This window comes from Medicago truncatula, chromosome 1 (assembly GCF_003473485.1).
Source record: "Medicago truncatula cultivar Jemalong A17 chromosome 1, MtrunA17r5.0-ANR, whole genome shotgun sequence".
NCBI classification, from domain to species: Eukaryota; Viridiplantae; Streptophyta; class Magnoliopsida; order Fabales; family Fabaceae; genus Medicago; species Medicago truncatula.
In genome coordinates this window covers 9,452,143-9,467,793 of record NC_053042.1, presented here as the reverse complement: position 1 = coordinate 9,467,793, position 15,651 = coordinate 9,452,143, and the positions used below count along the sequence as shown (strand labels likewise).

The following is a 15,651-nucleotide window of genomic DNA, read 5'->3' as shown; positions in this document are numbered from 1 at the left end:
TGGGGAGTTGAGCAGTTCAATTAATTTGAGCTGAGGCATATGAAGTTGGAGATGTAGAGTTCAAACCCGGATGAATGAATAAATATTAATCTAATAATTAATTATAAACATTTTCCATTAAAAAAATGTAATTAAAAAGATACATATGTTTCCTGAAGTTATATGGAACCTAATAATTTGTTCAATATGTATATATGTCATGTTGCTACATTTTTTTTTTAGTTAAGCTCATAAGAAGTTAATCTATCTTATGAATCCTGATATGCTGTTTTTAATGGAATGGAAGAGAAATGAACCAAATTATTTCATCCTATAAACATGTACAGTTTAGATAACAAAAGATGCTGTTAGTTGTAACATGGCACGTAAAGGTATGAATTGTGTTATACTATTTGCGTGTTACTTGCTGCGCAAGATGTGAAATTATAGGGTCTGTTTGGTTCAAGAGTTGTCGAGGGAATTTTTTTTTAAATTTGATGTGTTTGGTTCAATTTGTAGAAGGGGAGGGGAGAAAGTCTCTTTAAAATTTTATTGTATTACCATAATTATCTTTAAATTAATTTAAAATCTCAATATTAACATTGTAACAACTTTTATTATTATCATTAGATTATATTATCCTTATGTCCCGGTGAGATAAACTCAGTTGGTAAGAACAATGCATGATATATGTAAGGTCTGGGGTTCGAACCCCAGACAACACCAAAAAGTATTATCCTTATAACAAAATATATATATATATATATATATATATATATATATATATATATATATATATATATATTATCCTTGTAACAACTTTTATTATAATTAGATATTTATCCTTCTAATATTTTTTTTTTTGAAAGATTGTCACAACTTTTATTATTAATAGCGAAAAGACGGGCACTCACGTGCCCGTCTTTCCACTCTTTTTAATGCGCTAAGGTTTGAAAAATATGTATGGCATTTTTTTCTTATGAAATTTTAATTTTGATTAAAACTAAAAAATAAATGTTTGTTGCTTTCAAGTTATAACAATCCAAAGAAACTACCTTCACATTCAAGACACACAGCGGTTTCCGAACAGAATATGAGGAGTTTCGCTGTTTCATTTATTTCCCTTATTTATCAAACCATTGTTTTGTTGTAAAACATCACGTCACTCTTGCTCTTGAGGCTTCACTATCCACATCTTTACTTTCCTTTTTCCTCATAACGGAAGAAAAATTTCTGCAACAAAAATGGATAGGACTACTTTCTGGGGCGGATGAAGATTACCCTTTAGACAACTTCCGTTTTCCTTGTCGCCTCGACATTGAAGTTTCTTAGTTCCTTGACTACTTCCAATTTGTTTGATCTGGACCTTTTACTTGAGAAAACTCTAGGAACCATCTTTTAACGCGTCAAAATGAACGCACTTTGCTTGTTCACCAAAACTTCTTCGTAATGTATTTTGGACTTTTTGTTTTAATCAATAGTTCTTTTGACTACTTTTGTTTTGGCATTCGTCTTTTTAGTTGGTTTGCAACAAAAAAATTTCCTCATGAACGAGCTCCTCTTAGTTATTATCAAGAAGTTGGCTGCTTTGGGATCAAGGACCTCTTAAATTTCAAAGAAACATCTCGTCGACACCGCTATCTTGTCGACAAGAAAGCCACATTCAGATTACTCCCAAGAAGTTATCTGAGATTCTTTGCTGATGATTCACTTAGTGATGCCAAGGTCAGATTCATGCAAAGGTTTTCCTATAGTGGACGTGCATCGGTTAGCGTGGTATTGGCGGCTCACTTGCTTCTCCAACCTCAACCTTACTTGGAAGCTATCAAGGATATTTTGGCGAAAGCGGTGAAACATTAATCTGATGGGGCCAAGTATCTTGAAATAATGTTAGAAGTGTTGGCCATTCAGGGGTTTCCTAAAGACCGAGTTATTTCAGCTTTCTCTAACCTTTTCTTACGTCAGCAACTTGCTAATTGCAGGCGTTCCATTACACGCGTAGACGACCTCCACCCTGCTCAAGAAGATCTTGCTCTAAGGTCCATGCCCTTTGGCTTGGGATACAAGTTTACTTGTCCTCCCGACGCTGCTTGGGAGGGAAGTCAAAGGTCCTGGAACATTGACTCGCCACTTCATGGTGCGGATGAAGATTACCCTTTAGACAACTTATGTTTTCCTTGTCGCCTCAACATTGAGGTTGCTTAGACAAAAGTTCACCCCCACCTTCTTCAGGAAAATGTTCGGACAGTAAGCATTTCATGAACCCTTTTTCGCTTGAAACATTCGATTTGATTTATTTTACAGGCATCAACCGAAATGTTATTGTTAATCGTTTCTTTGTGCTTGCTCTCTCGAATCTTTGATTGAGGTTTTCTAGGTTACCGGAATTGTTTTGCTCCATGGTTGTGTTGGATTCACATCGTGTTTTAGGTTATCGGAATCGAAATCGTTCTTTGATTATACGATGTATTATCGACTTCATAATTGTAGGTTTGAGAATTGTTTTCATAAATTAAAGAAGTTTTGTGATTATTGTTTGTCTGCTATAGTCGACGTGTGAGAGAAGAGAAACAATTTAATGAATAAGGTAAACATCATGGACTACTCAATCACTTTTTTTGTAATCACAATATTGAGAGTGCTCGTGTAAGTGCTTTAGCACACGACTTGATGATTTCACAAGCAGGAAGATTATTATATATTTTTCGAAAAGGATGTGTGAAGTTTTTTTGGCATACCTTTCGAAAAACTAAAGATGAATGTTCTGGGAAAATTTTGGAAATGTATTATAGGATGAATAAAGTGGAAATACATACCTGGTACTACAAGAAAACAACATTTTAGAGTCAGATTTTAGCGTCGGCCCCTAACACCGACGCTACTAATGTCGGTTTAGAGTCGGCTTAGCCCACTCTATCATTTTTATTTGATCTTCTTTTTTCTGACAAATTATAGCATCGGTTCAACCGACACTAAAGTCAGACGCTACTATTTGTAAACCTTATTAATATAATTAATGTCGGACTATCCGACTCTAAGTGAAAATTAATTTTGTTAAAAAAGTCATTGACAAGGATCGAACCAATGCCTGTTGGAAAAAATTAATTTGTGTTTTACCACTATGCCTATTCATCAACTTGTTGTATATTTGTTTTAGCATAGTTATTTATAACTCAGTACATTGTTTCATTTCAATATTTTTAATTTATGCAAATTAATAATATGTGATCTAACACAATTTCCATCGCTTCTTCAGTCACACTATCAGATATTGTTTTTTCTCAGTATCCTTCTTGTCTCCTCCATCTGACAGCGCCACAATCAGATCTCGTTTTCCCTCACCATGATTGCCCTATACCCCTATTCTTTGCCACCAAGGTCGCGATGCTCATTCTATCTCGTCTCTTCTCAACCACACTCGGTTAGTTAACTATTGTTCAATTTTTAGGGTTTATGTCAAAGGGGATTTGGGATTAAGGGTTCCTCTAGGTTTCATTGTGTCAGTCAACACTTTCAAAGAATCCTATTGGGTGTTCCTGAAATTTAATTTAAAAAGTTCAAGTTATCAAGTTTTTTCACTGCAAATTCAAAGAAAAAACATTCTCATGTTTTGGGGAATGTATTTTCTCGTGTACTTCGGGTGTTATTTTCAGGAAAAGGGAATAGATTTGTGTATTATGGGTTGGTTTGCTAAGTTTCTCAATGGCTCCAATCATAGAATTTTACAAGGACAATACAATGACAAACATGTTGATGATAAAATTTGGGATAATCATCATAGTTCAATGGTAATCTAAAATTTTCTTTACCAGCAAAAGTTGAAATTATTGTATAATGTTACAACTTAACTCATGTCAGCATACTAGTTTTTTTTCTTTTTCTTTTCTGAGACCTAACAAGATAGTCTGAATATTTAATTGTGATAAATTGAGTGCAGGATGATTTAACGGATGTCAAGAAAAAAGATATCGACCCGACCGTGCAATTGCACTGTCTCTATGAAAGAAGGATCTGAAAAGGAAAAAAGTTGTTGGTAAGATTCACGCTTTTATACATGTGTAGTTGGAAATTTATGCTGGTTAATTTGGCTCGAATTTACTGTCATTTGTGATTCGGCAAATTGCATATGAGTTACTTGACTGCATATTCTAAACCTAACCACATTACTCATTGTTTAATTATAAGCTCTTGCTCACTTTATATCATATTTTCTATCTTTTTATTCTCTATGTTCTTTGAAGTTTTCTATTTCGTGGCCTTGGTAGCTAGTTCTGTTCTTAGCATATGTTGGGCCTTACTAGCATGTATATGTTTCTTGGCATGTTGACTTTGATTGAGATTGTTTTTGCAGTAAGAACTGTTAATTTCTTTTTGGTGCTCGAAATGTATTTCCTTTATCTTCTCTAAATTATATTTATTTTTTCTTCACAACTACTTGATTGATTTTTTATTCTATTTTGTATCATTGGTCATTGATTGAATAAAGTATTCTGATCAATATGGATGAGATGTGCCTTTTATGTATCTTTTTTATCATTAAGTTGTGGGGTGTTTGACACTGGATTTTCTATTACATTGGTTATGATTTTTTCATCTTTGAAAGCTTGTATAGCCTTTAAATTTATTTCAACTTGATCATGTTGACAACTTGTAAATTGAGACAAAGATCTTATATGAGAAAACTTTGTATTTATACAAATACAGAGTTATGATCATTGATCTTCTGCATGCTCTTGAACACTACTTGCTAGTTCATTCCAACCTCTAGTTCGGCCTCCAAAGTTACGGTAATGATTAGTTAAAGATAATGAAGTTTTTTAGTTTTTAGTATATGATGTATGATCTTTGTAAGGAAGTTATTGATTACTGCTATCTATCTTTATAGTGCAGGGAACCATTTACAATGCATATTACAATTTGTTTGGGTGAATCAAGAAGATGCTATAGAGGTAGTTTGCTGATATGCACAATTTATGTGCTTGCTGATATGATAGGAACCAAATGCTGTCTACAAAAGATATATGTATGTGACTAATACTTATACATATATTGTAGATTTTAACTGCTTTTGCCAATGCATCTCATGCACTACAGCCACTCAAAGTTCCTGAATCCAGGTTAGACTATGTTGTTATTCTTAATGCCTTCGTTAGCTGGACTTTTGCTTGTAAAGAAATAAGAATCTAAAGACAACAAATTGATGTTTGTTCTCTCTCTAACTGTAGCATGTAATATGGTGAAGGATTGATTATAAAAAATTATTAATTTGAATGTAATATGGTGAAGGATTGATTACAATTTGTTCTCTCTCTAACGGAGTAGAGTAGCATCAACTAAGAGTCCTGTAGCATAATATTTTATGTAATAACAACTCCAACTTCTGATCTGGTCATGTGTTGTACAAGGTATCCCACTGAATTTTAAATAAACTATCGTATCAGTTGAACATGTTAGAACATAAATAATTTCTAAAAAGTTAATTATTTATTGAGAAATGCAAAGATATTTGGTAAACATCTCGCATATTATTCCCTACAGTCTTAAGAAATTAAATGGTTAAGAATTAACGGAGGGTAATGTGACTTTTCACTTAAAGGGTATTTTGGTAATCTTGCCATTTGAGATTTTTTTTAAGTAGAAAATCCACCATTCTTCTACACTTTTCCATTTACACAAAAAAAAAAAAAAAAAAAACAACAAGAACAAACCTCTTCTCCTCCCTCTCAAAATTCGGTTCACCTCACCACCACCATAATCTCTCAATTCTTCACCAGAATCAGCATGGAATATGAGTTCCTAGGAGTTAGCTAAGCAAGAATCATGGTTCAAAATTCATATTCTCTCCATTTTTCCTCATAATCGCCCCTCTCCCTCTTCTTCCCAAATTCTCCAATTTTTCCTCTAATATCATGGAAGTCATTAAGTAAGTTGTTTTTGGAGCACCCATGATGGTTTAATTAAGTAAGTATCAAAACTCTTCTTCCTTTCCCATGGAATTCGATCCACCCACCTTTACCTTTAATGCCTTTTTGTTGAATGGTTCATTTCAATGTTTTAGGAATGCAATTATGTTGTGGGTGATTATGATAGTGACTTGTTTGATACATAAGGAGCTTTGGAATCACATTCAAGGTGAGTTACTACTAAGTTTGAATTTTTGGAGAAAGGGTTGAAAAGTAGAAACTTGGGATTTAAGGAATTATTATGGAAAAGGGTATAACAACTTTGATGAATGTTGTTGATGTATTTTGAGTGGTATTTGTTGTTGTTACAAGAGGTTATACTTGAAATTCATGATTTTGAGACGAAATTCGTATGATCTTCTTTTGCTTGTATATGATGTTGTAACCCATAACTGAGTAACTATTGGATTTTTGGATTCTACACTTAATTCCCTTCAGTTTAAATACAAATTTTGTATGTTTCGGATTTGGAATGGATTCACAAAACGTGTTTCAAGTTAGGATTTTATGCTGAAAATTTGCCTACGGGTTCGGCTTGGATTTTTTCGAAATAAGCTAAAACGTGAATTTAAATTGGGCGAAAGGTTCCAGAACTTGATATGTATGTTCAAAGGGCTGAATAAGTGTTTGTTTTGAAGTTGAAATGTAGAATGTTAGAAGCTGACGTAAAAAGCCGCGATACACTATTTTACAGAAAAGCGATTATGAAGCTGGCAGGAGTGTATTTGAGACTTAAATGGTGTAGAGAATTCAGGAAAATGCCGAGGTGAGTTCCTTTAGTTAGTTAACTCTCCCTTTTAGTTAGTTAACTATCAGAAACTCTCCTATCAATCTATATATGGTCTGAACGAATCTCTCTTAAGTTTGTGTGAGCATGTTTCGATTCTGTTATTTTGGTTCAGTTACCATACACATATTTCTAATTCTAGTTATGTCCTCTCTTTTTCCACTTTTTGCTGAGGTTATTGAAAAAGTTAAGCCGAGGTTATCGGGCTTCAGTGGTCCATAGGTCATCCTTCTTATCATATTTGCTTTTAATATTTGCTAAAAATTCATTCTAATAACTGCGGTTATTATTTCAGGTTGGGAAAAACAAGTACTAAAGAAAATCTTTCTACGTTGTCTAGTAAAAGAAAGTAAAAAAGAAAATCATAATACATTGCAAATTTGAACCAAAGGTAGGTTCTGTTTTGTGAATTAGATTCCTATTTTTTAATTTTTGTTCTTTCTAATGGAACACAAACTACAAGACTGTGTGGATACTGCAAATTGAAACCCAACAAATGAAAATTTGGATTCTTACAAGTTACATGTGTGACTATTTCTAAGATTTCTGTCTTTATGCAATACGATCAGTGTCTTTGATTTAGGATTAGCTATGATGGTGTAATTGATGTATAATGTAAACATTTGTGATAAAAAATTCTCTTCCTAGGTGGCTCCATTAGACATTTGATTTTATGATACTACAATTGGTGGATAATGGTGTTAGCTATGATGCGTTAAATGACTTATTAGCACAATGGGGGAATAAAGTGAGTGAAATATATTTATAATTTTTTAAAATATTGTTTAGCGTCAGCCAGACCGACTCTAGGAATTTAAGTTGACTTTTAAATATTAATTTTTATCATCGGTGTGGCCGACTCTAAAAAATTTGTTGACTACTTAAACGTTGACTTTAGAGTTTGTGTGTCCGACTCTAAATGAATCATTTAGCGTCGGTTTGACTCACTCTACATGATTTGGTTGACATTTCAGATGTTGCAAATGTTAGGCTCGGCTACCAGTAGAGTCGGATTTAAACTCAGCGTAACCGACGCTACAGTAGCCTCGGAGGGTAAACAGCGGACGCTATTCAGTAACTTCGAGTTTTTAGCCTGCCCTTGACACTGACGCTAAACCGACGCTAAACCAGTGTTAGCGTCGGTTTTAGTCCTATTAGAGTGGGTTTTTGGCCGACTCTAAATCGCAGTTTTCTTGTAGTGTTGGAAAAATATCACGTGGGGTGAACTTGAATGGAAAATGTTAAAATTGAGGGTGAAAAATTATATGGAACAAGGTGAAACAGTAAAGAGAGTAAAATTAAAATTTTTAAAGATTTACAGGGGTGGAAGTACATATGTCGGGGTATAGGGTAAAATTTCCACTGAAATTGGCACGGGAGAATTGAACCTATGAGAGGAACACTTTTCAAGGTCCAAAACCAACCCCACGATTGCTAACTTTTTAAATTAAATATTAAACGAGATTAAAAAATCATTAACTACAAATTTAAACCTGTAATCACTAATTTCTCATATTTCATATCTCTTGCTTCTCACTCAATTATGTCAAACTGAAACTTCCTATCCGATAAAAGAAATGAAACTTCCTACTGTGCTTCTTTCCCGTTTCCACAATTTTACTATGAAATTGGTTTATTAGAAAACTAATTGTTCGTCGAATTGTCGTCATAAAATATATTTGTCAATACCTCTCCCTTTCTTATTATATCTTTCGCAGAAACTGCACTCTAGACTTGCCTATTGAGTCCACTCTTCTTGGGTCATTCATAACAACAATGGAGGACTATTCAAAACAATAATGTAAATCAGAAGTATTTTCTTTTGTTAGGCTAGTCTGTCTATGATCAATTTTAATAAATTTTGATTAAGTTATGATCATATTCAGGATATTCTCTTGACAAGCTGTGAACCGTGAATTGGTACACATGTACTGGTTGGTTCACAGTAATTTAACGAAATTAGTGATTACAGGATTAAATTCATAGTATATGGTATTTTAGTCTAATATAATATCCTCTGCATGTTATGTGTTATGTTATAAGAAAATCGTACTCAAACAAAATTTCATAATTATTCTCGGTTAAACTCATAATCTTCTTAATTTTACGATGCTAATCGTCATAAATTTTATTATAAACATTAGTGAAAAGATGGAAACTCACGTAACCGTATTTCCAATCTTTTTAGTGTGATAACGTTTGAAAGCTATGAACGGTGTTTCTTTTGTTATGAAATTTTGATTTTGATTAAAACTAAAAATATAACTTTTTTTTTTTTACCTTCAGTTATAAGAAACTAAACTAACCATGCTTATGTATTGTTTAAAAAAAAAATCTTGATTATCTATTAAGGGACATGTAAATGATGTGTATATGAATTGTAAGAGAGTGATTCATGATCAGATGATGCGTTTTTTGTGTCAAGAATGATATGGAGCATTCATCTTTGAAACTTCACAAATCTTCGAGTGTTCACTTTTTTAAGACCAAATTATGGGTTCTTTGAAAAGTCTATGAGCTTTTTTGTGTTCCACCAGAGGAATGCTTCCTTTTTACTAGAGGCAAGCTAGCATTTTCTTCGTCGGATGAAAAGAGTGTTTCCCCTCTTCCTTTTCTTCTGTGGTATTGGTTTGCTTAAGGATTTATCTTTGGTTGATGTTGATTTCTTGCTGCACTACACTTATTTTCCTTTCACAATGGTTTTAACCATTTGGATTTACCTAGTAAGATTATTAATGAGGGAGTTGTTGGTCTTGCACAATGTTTTTTTTGTTGGGTTTTGTCCTAGTCCCATAATTTTCAAAATAGAAGGACATAAAGTTCAAACCTTGTTAAGACATACAACATAGCATAGTAAAATATGCCATATAAAACTCTAATGGATGGATCAATCTCTTGGTAATTCTGAGTATCGCAAGAAGACCAAGAGGGATGAACAAAGTGCAAATATAATAACACAAACCAGTAACAGAATAGACATGCAAGCAGCATAATGGACACATGTCACACTGGCCGACTGTACAAACTTACCTTGATACCACTAATGTGACACTTTAAATTTCAATGCATAGAGAGCAATGCTATATATCAAGAAAGATTTAGATTTGAAAACTTTTTAAAAAAATGAGTAATTTTATGGGCATCCTCACTATCCGACTAATTATGAGTCTCACATGCATTAATTTTGTAAAAATAATTCCCTCTTTTTAATGTAATATTGTATTAATTTCATTAATAAAAATAAAAAGGCTTAGTTACAGTTTTGGTCTTCCAATTTTCATCTTTTTGTGGAATTGCTCCCCATATTTTAAAATTCAACGGTTTTTATCCCTCTATCATATTTTTTAACTAAAAAAAAGTGATGAGATAGATTTTAAATGCCGTGGTATATGATCTGAAGACGAGAAAATATCAACAACAATGAAATCATAAGAATATTTTCTTAAAAACACCATTTAAAACATGTTATATCACCATATTTTAAACAAAATTTGAGATAGAGGGACTAAAATTGTCGAATTTTAAAATAGGGGGACCAATTTTACAAAAAGATAAAAATAGGGGGGCCAAAACTACAATTAAACCAAATAAAAGAGAAGATAGAAGTGTTTGGTCATAGACAACTATTTTTTCTTCTTGACCAACATTGCTATTTTTTAAAAGAACTATGTTATTTGTACCTCTAAAATTGAACAACCAATGCAACAACCTCTAATTTTGTGAGGAGCACATAAATCGAAATCAGACAAAATATCATTAAAAATAGTAAATAAGTTGTTGGTTGTACAATTTAATTGTTCACATATCATTCCTCTTTTTAGACTTTCCTTACACTATTATTTGATTTTTTTAGTTCCTGTCTTTCATATAACATTTTATTTTTACTGTTTTTTTTCTTCATATAACATCATCTATATATATATATATATATATATGGACAGTGACTCTAACGATTCATTATCAATTGTCCAAATTTATAATAACTTTTTTAATTATTAAAAAATCATTTATAGTTTAATTAATTTAATATTTATTTATTTTTCATTATTATATTTAATATTTGAACAATAGATAAATTATTGTAGAAATTTACTAATATATAGTAATTGTTGGGATCCACTTATTAATTTTTTTCGACGGGTTGAGTTGGAGAGATTGAGTGTGTTTGTTAAATATTAATTATAAAAAGTAGTGGGTACATGTAAGATCTATTTAAACACCTAAGTGGAGAGCTCCATTGTGGATATGTGTACCATTTATTAAATAGGGCCGCAAAAAGTAGAGAGAAGATGCTTTCATAGCCATCATTCGTTATGAACACCCAAGCTTTTTACTCCACAATGACAATTAACATGACAACATTTGTTATTAAAAAGGCTAAACTGCACCTTTCATCCACTAAGTTTCAAAATGTTGCAATTTTGGCCCCTATTAAAAAAGATGACAATTTTGGTTCCTTTCGTCCCAAAATTGATGAGAAGAGACGCCACATGTCCCAAAACAGGTGTCATAATCGCAAATTTTTGAGAAGATAAAGGGTCAAAAGATTATATTTCCCTTATGTTAGGGGGGTCAAAAGAGCATATTTCCTTAAACATGGGGGTTACTTTTGCCATTTTTTTAATAGGGGCGAAAATCGTAATATTTTGAAACTTAGAAGGCAAAAAGTGCAGTTTAGCCTATTCAAAAACGGTTTTACAAAAACATCCAAGAGTATTTAATTTCGATTGTGTATGGGAAGTCTTCAAACATCAATTACAAGCTAAAACATAAGCAAAAACATAATCCGTAGGGTATGTATCCTAATCATATAGATGATGTGCTACATCAAAGAGTATTTTTGTTATGGAATGTTTTTTTTTAGTATGAGAAATGATATTTTTACAATTATTTATAGAACAATTTTGAGGAGAATTTTTAAGGCAAAAAGAATCGAGACCCAAAGCGAATAAGAATTAAATATAAATATGAGAAAAAAATTCTTTAAAAGTTGTTCAAAAATAATTGCATAACTATCGTTGAGTAATTAAGAAAAAATTGGCTTTAGATTGACTGAGTAATTAATCTATTTGGTATAATATAGATCAAATACATCATTTATGTAATGAATAAAAAATAAGATCGGATGAAGTCTTTTTTTCTTTTTTCTATGAAGATGCGTTGTGGTTGTGGATCAGTGATGTGGATACATCATGGGTGAAATTTGAAATTGTGGATGCAAATTTCGTTCATAGCAAATTCCAGTTTCTACATTCACAGCTCTAGATAGTTTTGAAAGTTTGTTCACCGTTAATTCTTATCAACCCAGGACAATAATTGAGAAAACTAAGTTTGACAAAGTCTCCATGAGGGTGAACTACTCTCATCTCAATATACTAAGTAGGAAAGTCTTCTTGATCGACCACTCTTCTTGGGTCATTTCATAACAAACAAGAATGGAGGACTATTCAAAACAATAATATTGCATGTTTTAGGAAAGACAGAAAAGTATAAAACTATTGATAAATCGAAATACAAAGCAATCACAACATTAGCTCATGAGGGGTTTCCTTTTGTAATTTCCAAATCATCTTGAACAATTAAATGATGAAGAAACAAGCTTCGTGTTCTAGTTCATCATATGTACAAACACTAGTATTACTATTTGCTTCAATTCTTCTCATTTCTCATCAAAATTGTCTTGCTAAGCATCACCAACCATGCCCAACGTCATCATGCGGCAAAATCACCAACATAACATACCCATTTCGTCTCAAAACTGATCCAAACCACTGTGGGGACAAAAGGTATGAATTAGATTGCAACGAAAATGGTCCATCATTAACCATGTTCTCCGGGAAATACTATGTACAACACATAGATTACAAGAGGTTTATAATTCGATTAAGTGACGCGGGTGCAGTGGAAGATGCTAATTGCTCTTTCATCCCGCGGTACTTTTTATATCCTCAAAGTTTCAGTAATTCCCTTTCCTTCAACAAAGCAGATTTTGTGTTTGAGCCGTACTCGTTGCGTTTTCGGGATCAAACGCAGGTAGCGTATTTCAATTGTTCTAATCCAATTAAAGATCATATGTATGTTAACGTGGACATGAGCTGTTGTAACATACATGGGAATAGTAGTACTAATCATGTATATGCAGTTTTGGAACAATCATCATCATTCTCCAGGTATAGTTTTGGGGATATTAAGGTTGGGTGTGATTTTATGGTGGCTACGTTGGGTAGGCCATTGTTGAAGATTGAAGTGAAAGAGAAGATTTCTTATGATGTGATTCATGGGATGATAATTGATGGATTTGAGCTTTCATGGTTGCCTGTGATTTGTGAAGATAGATGTGGAAAGGAGACAAGTTGTGAGGTTGTTGATGAAGATAGTGGAGAAGTTCAATGTGATAAGCGATTCTGTCATTATGTATACCAAACAACCGAAAAATGTGGTACGTATAATTGCCTCAGTTTACAGATGTGATGAGTATTTGTTTATTTTTTATTTTTTTTGTCTTATATAAAGTGGTAATTGGTAATTCACTAAAATTAAACCGACATACAACTGTGAGGTCCCGCGTTTGAACCCGGTCACGACGTCCGACCTTGTAATTCGGCATTTGCCAGTTAAGTTAGGACTTTTAGATTAATATTTTGTTGATATATACTTTTTTTTTTTGCGGCGCATCCTTTCGGATGACCCTCCGGGATGATCCTCTGTACCTATGGTTTGAATTATACAACCAATAATTTCGTCCTTCTCAAAACTGATTTATCCAAGATAACTAATTACTGTTGCATCATTCAAGATTAGTAAATTTTCCAGTAACAAACATAATTTACTTATACAAATAAATGTTTAATTTTTACCCCATGTAGTCTTAAATAATAAGGTAATAATATTATTTTGTGGTGTTTCAGGACTTCAGGACCAGATATTTGGTTATGCTCGTGGTAAGGATTAATCTCCTACATTTTTCCCTGTTTTAATATCTGCTTCTACTTAGGTTCTGTTTTATTTTTACTTATCCTTGTTATTTTCATATTGAGCTCCTTCAATTTAATTGAAGTTATCTTCGAGTTATATGTATAATTTCTTGGAATTATATTTAGTTTTAATTTAGTTTTTTCCTTTGTATTTTTGCAGGTTATCTTAGAGGCATTTTTATTGGTAAGAACCTTCTTATCGCATAAGAATTGTTATCATATTTCATACTTGAACAAACTTAAATCAGACTCAAATTACTTGCTGCTTCTCCTAATTCTTATGCTAAAATATCAATGCAGGACTTAGAAGTAGAATCACATTTAGCACAAGACAATTGGACAATCCTGTTGGACTAGAATACTTTGATCTAGGAATAGTCATAGGAAGAAATGTTATACCTTTATTCTTAGCAACCAGATTTATATTTGGAGTTATAGCTCTACTTGTGCTGTTTATCTACAAATGGAAAAGAAGACATTTATCGATGTATGACAACATTGAAAACTTTTTGCTAGAGAGCAATCTAAACCCTATTAGGTATGAATACAAAGAAATCAAGAAGATGACTGCAGGTTTAAGAGTGAAATTAGGACAAGGAGGTTTTGGTGCTGTCTACAAAGGAAAGCTAAGAAGTGGACCGGATGTTGCAATTAAGATGTTGACAAAATCCAATGTTAATAATGGACAAGATTTTATTAACGAAGTTGCGACCATTGGAAGAATACATCATGTTAATGTAGTTCGTCTTGTTGGATACTGTGTTGAAGGGAAAAAGAGTGCATTGGTTTACGAGTTCATGCCAAATGGATCGTTGGATAAATACATTTTCCCTAAAGAAGGAATTAACGCTTTGAGTTATGAGAAAACATATGAAATATCTCTCGGAATAGCTCGTGGGATAGAATATCTGCATCAAGGATGTGATATGCAAATTCTACATTTTGATATCAAGCCTCATAATATTCTTCTAGACGAAGAGTTTGTTCCAAAGGTTTCGGATTTTGGACTTGCAAAGCTATATCCTGTGAACGATAGCATTGTTACCTTAACTGCGGCAAGAGGAACTTTGGGTTACATGGCTCCTGAACTGTTCTACAAAAATATTGGTGGAGTGTCTTACAAGGCTGATGTATATAGCTTTGGAATGCTTTTGATGGAAATGGCAGGTAAAAGGAAGAATTCGAATCCTAATGCAGAGCATTCAAGTCAGCATTACTTCCCGTTTTGGATCTACGATCAATTTAAAGAAGAGAGAGATATTGAAATAATGGAAGATGTCTCTGAAGAGGAAATGGCAGTAGCTAAAAAGATGTTCATGGTTGCATTTTGGTGTATTCAGTTGAAACCGAGTGATCGTCCTACAATGAACAAAGTAGTTGAGATGCTTGAAGGGAAAACTGAAAGCCTTGAATTTCCCCCAAGACCTTCTTTTTATCCAAATGAAAATTATAAATATCATGATGAAATCAACTCTGACCGAACATCATGGGGTGCTTCCACTAGTTATTCATCAGATAATTGCTCTTGACAAACACAGACCATGTCAGTAGAACTTTGATGCTGTTTAAGTGTGTGAAAGTTTCTGGTTTGAAACTATGAATTGTTTAGATCATGGTAACCTTTGATTCCATCCAATGGCAAAGAAATAAGGCTTTGTTGCAATTTTTCTAACTCATTGTTCTTTTTTTCATAATAATTTCTCTTGTATTTTTTGTCCTACAAATTGTAATTTATTTTAAGCTGTCATATGTGTTGAAGTTGTTTGTAGTTTATTTCAAGTCCCACAACTCAGGTTTCTGGGCTGTTGAGCATATAAATATGTTTGAGTACCCTTATCCTTAGAGCTAGTTCTTGAGTATCCTCATCTTTAAAGCAAATTTATTTGGATGACTTTTTGAGTTTCCTCATCCTTAAAGCTAGTTTTTGGGATCAGATTGAACCTTATTT

The 15,651-nt window shown here is 32.8% G+C and overlaps 1 protein-coding gene and 1 long non-coding RNA gene across 4 annotated transcripts; both read left to right on the top strand.

The window, feature by feature from the left end:
* The first annotated feature begins 3,187 nt into the window (after positions 1-3,187).
* On the top strand, positions 3,188-7,389 carry LOC25482330 (uncharacterized). Of its 3 annotated transcripts, XR_005645896.1 has the most exons (9): positions 3,188-3,400; positions 3,633-3,767; positions 3,917-4,012; positions 4,684-4,766; positions 4,865-4,928; positions 5,035-5,096; positions 6,038-6,111; positions 6,637-6,708; positions 7,025-7,389. It is a non-coding gene; the product is annotated as an uncharacterized lncRNA (long non-coding RNA). The 3 variants fall into 3 exon arrangements; XR_005645899.1 differs by lacking the exon at positions 6,038-6,111 and having other exon boundaries at positions 3,189-3,400; XR_005645898.1 differs by lacking the exon at positions 3,633-3,767 and having other exon boundaries at positions 3,190-3,400.
* Positions 7,390-12,165: 4,776 nt separating this feature from the next.
* On the top strand, positions 12,166-15,372 carry LOC25482329 (LEAF RUST 10 DISEASE-RESISTANCE LOCUS RECEPTOR-LIKE PROTEIN KINASE-like 2.1). The gene is made up of 4 exons (XM_013610879.3): positions 12,166-13,168; positions 13,638-13,670; positions 13,864-13,887; positions 14,004-15,372. Exons 1-4 carry the CDS (start codon positions 12,313-12,315, stop codon positions 15,230-15,232), a joined length of 2,142 nt encoding a protein of 713 aa, XP_013466333.1. The 5' UTR covers positions 12,166-12,312; the 3' UTR covers positions 15,233-15,372.
* The last annotated feature ends 279 nt before the right edge of the window (positions 15,373-15,651 follow it).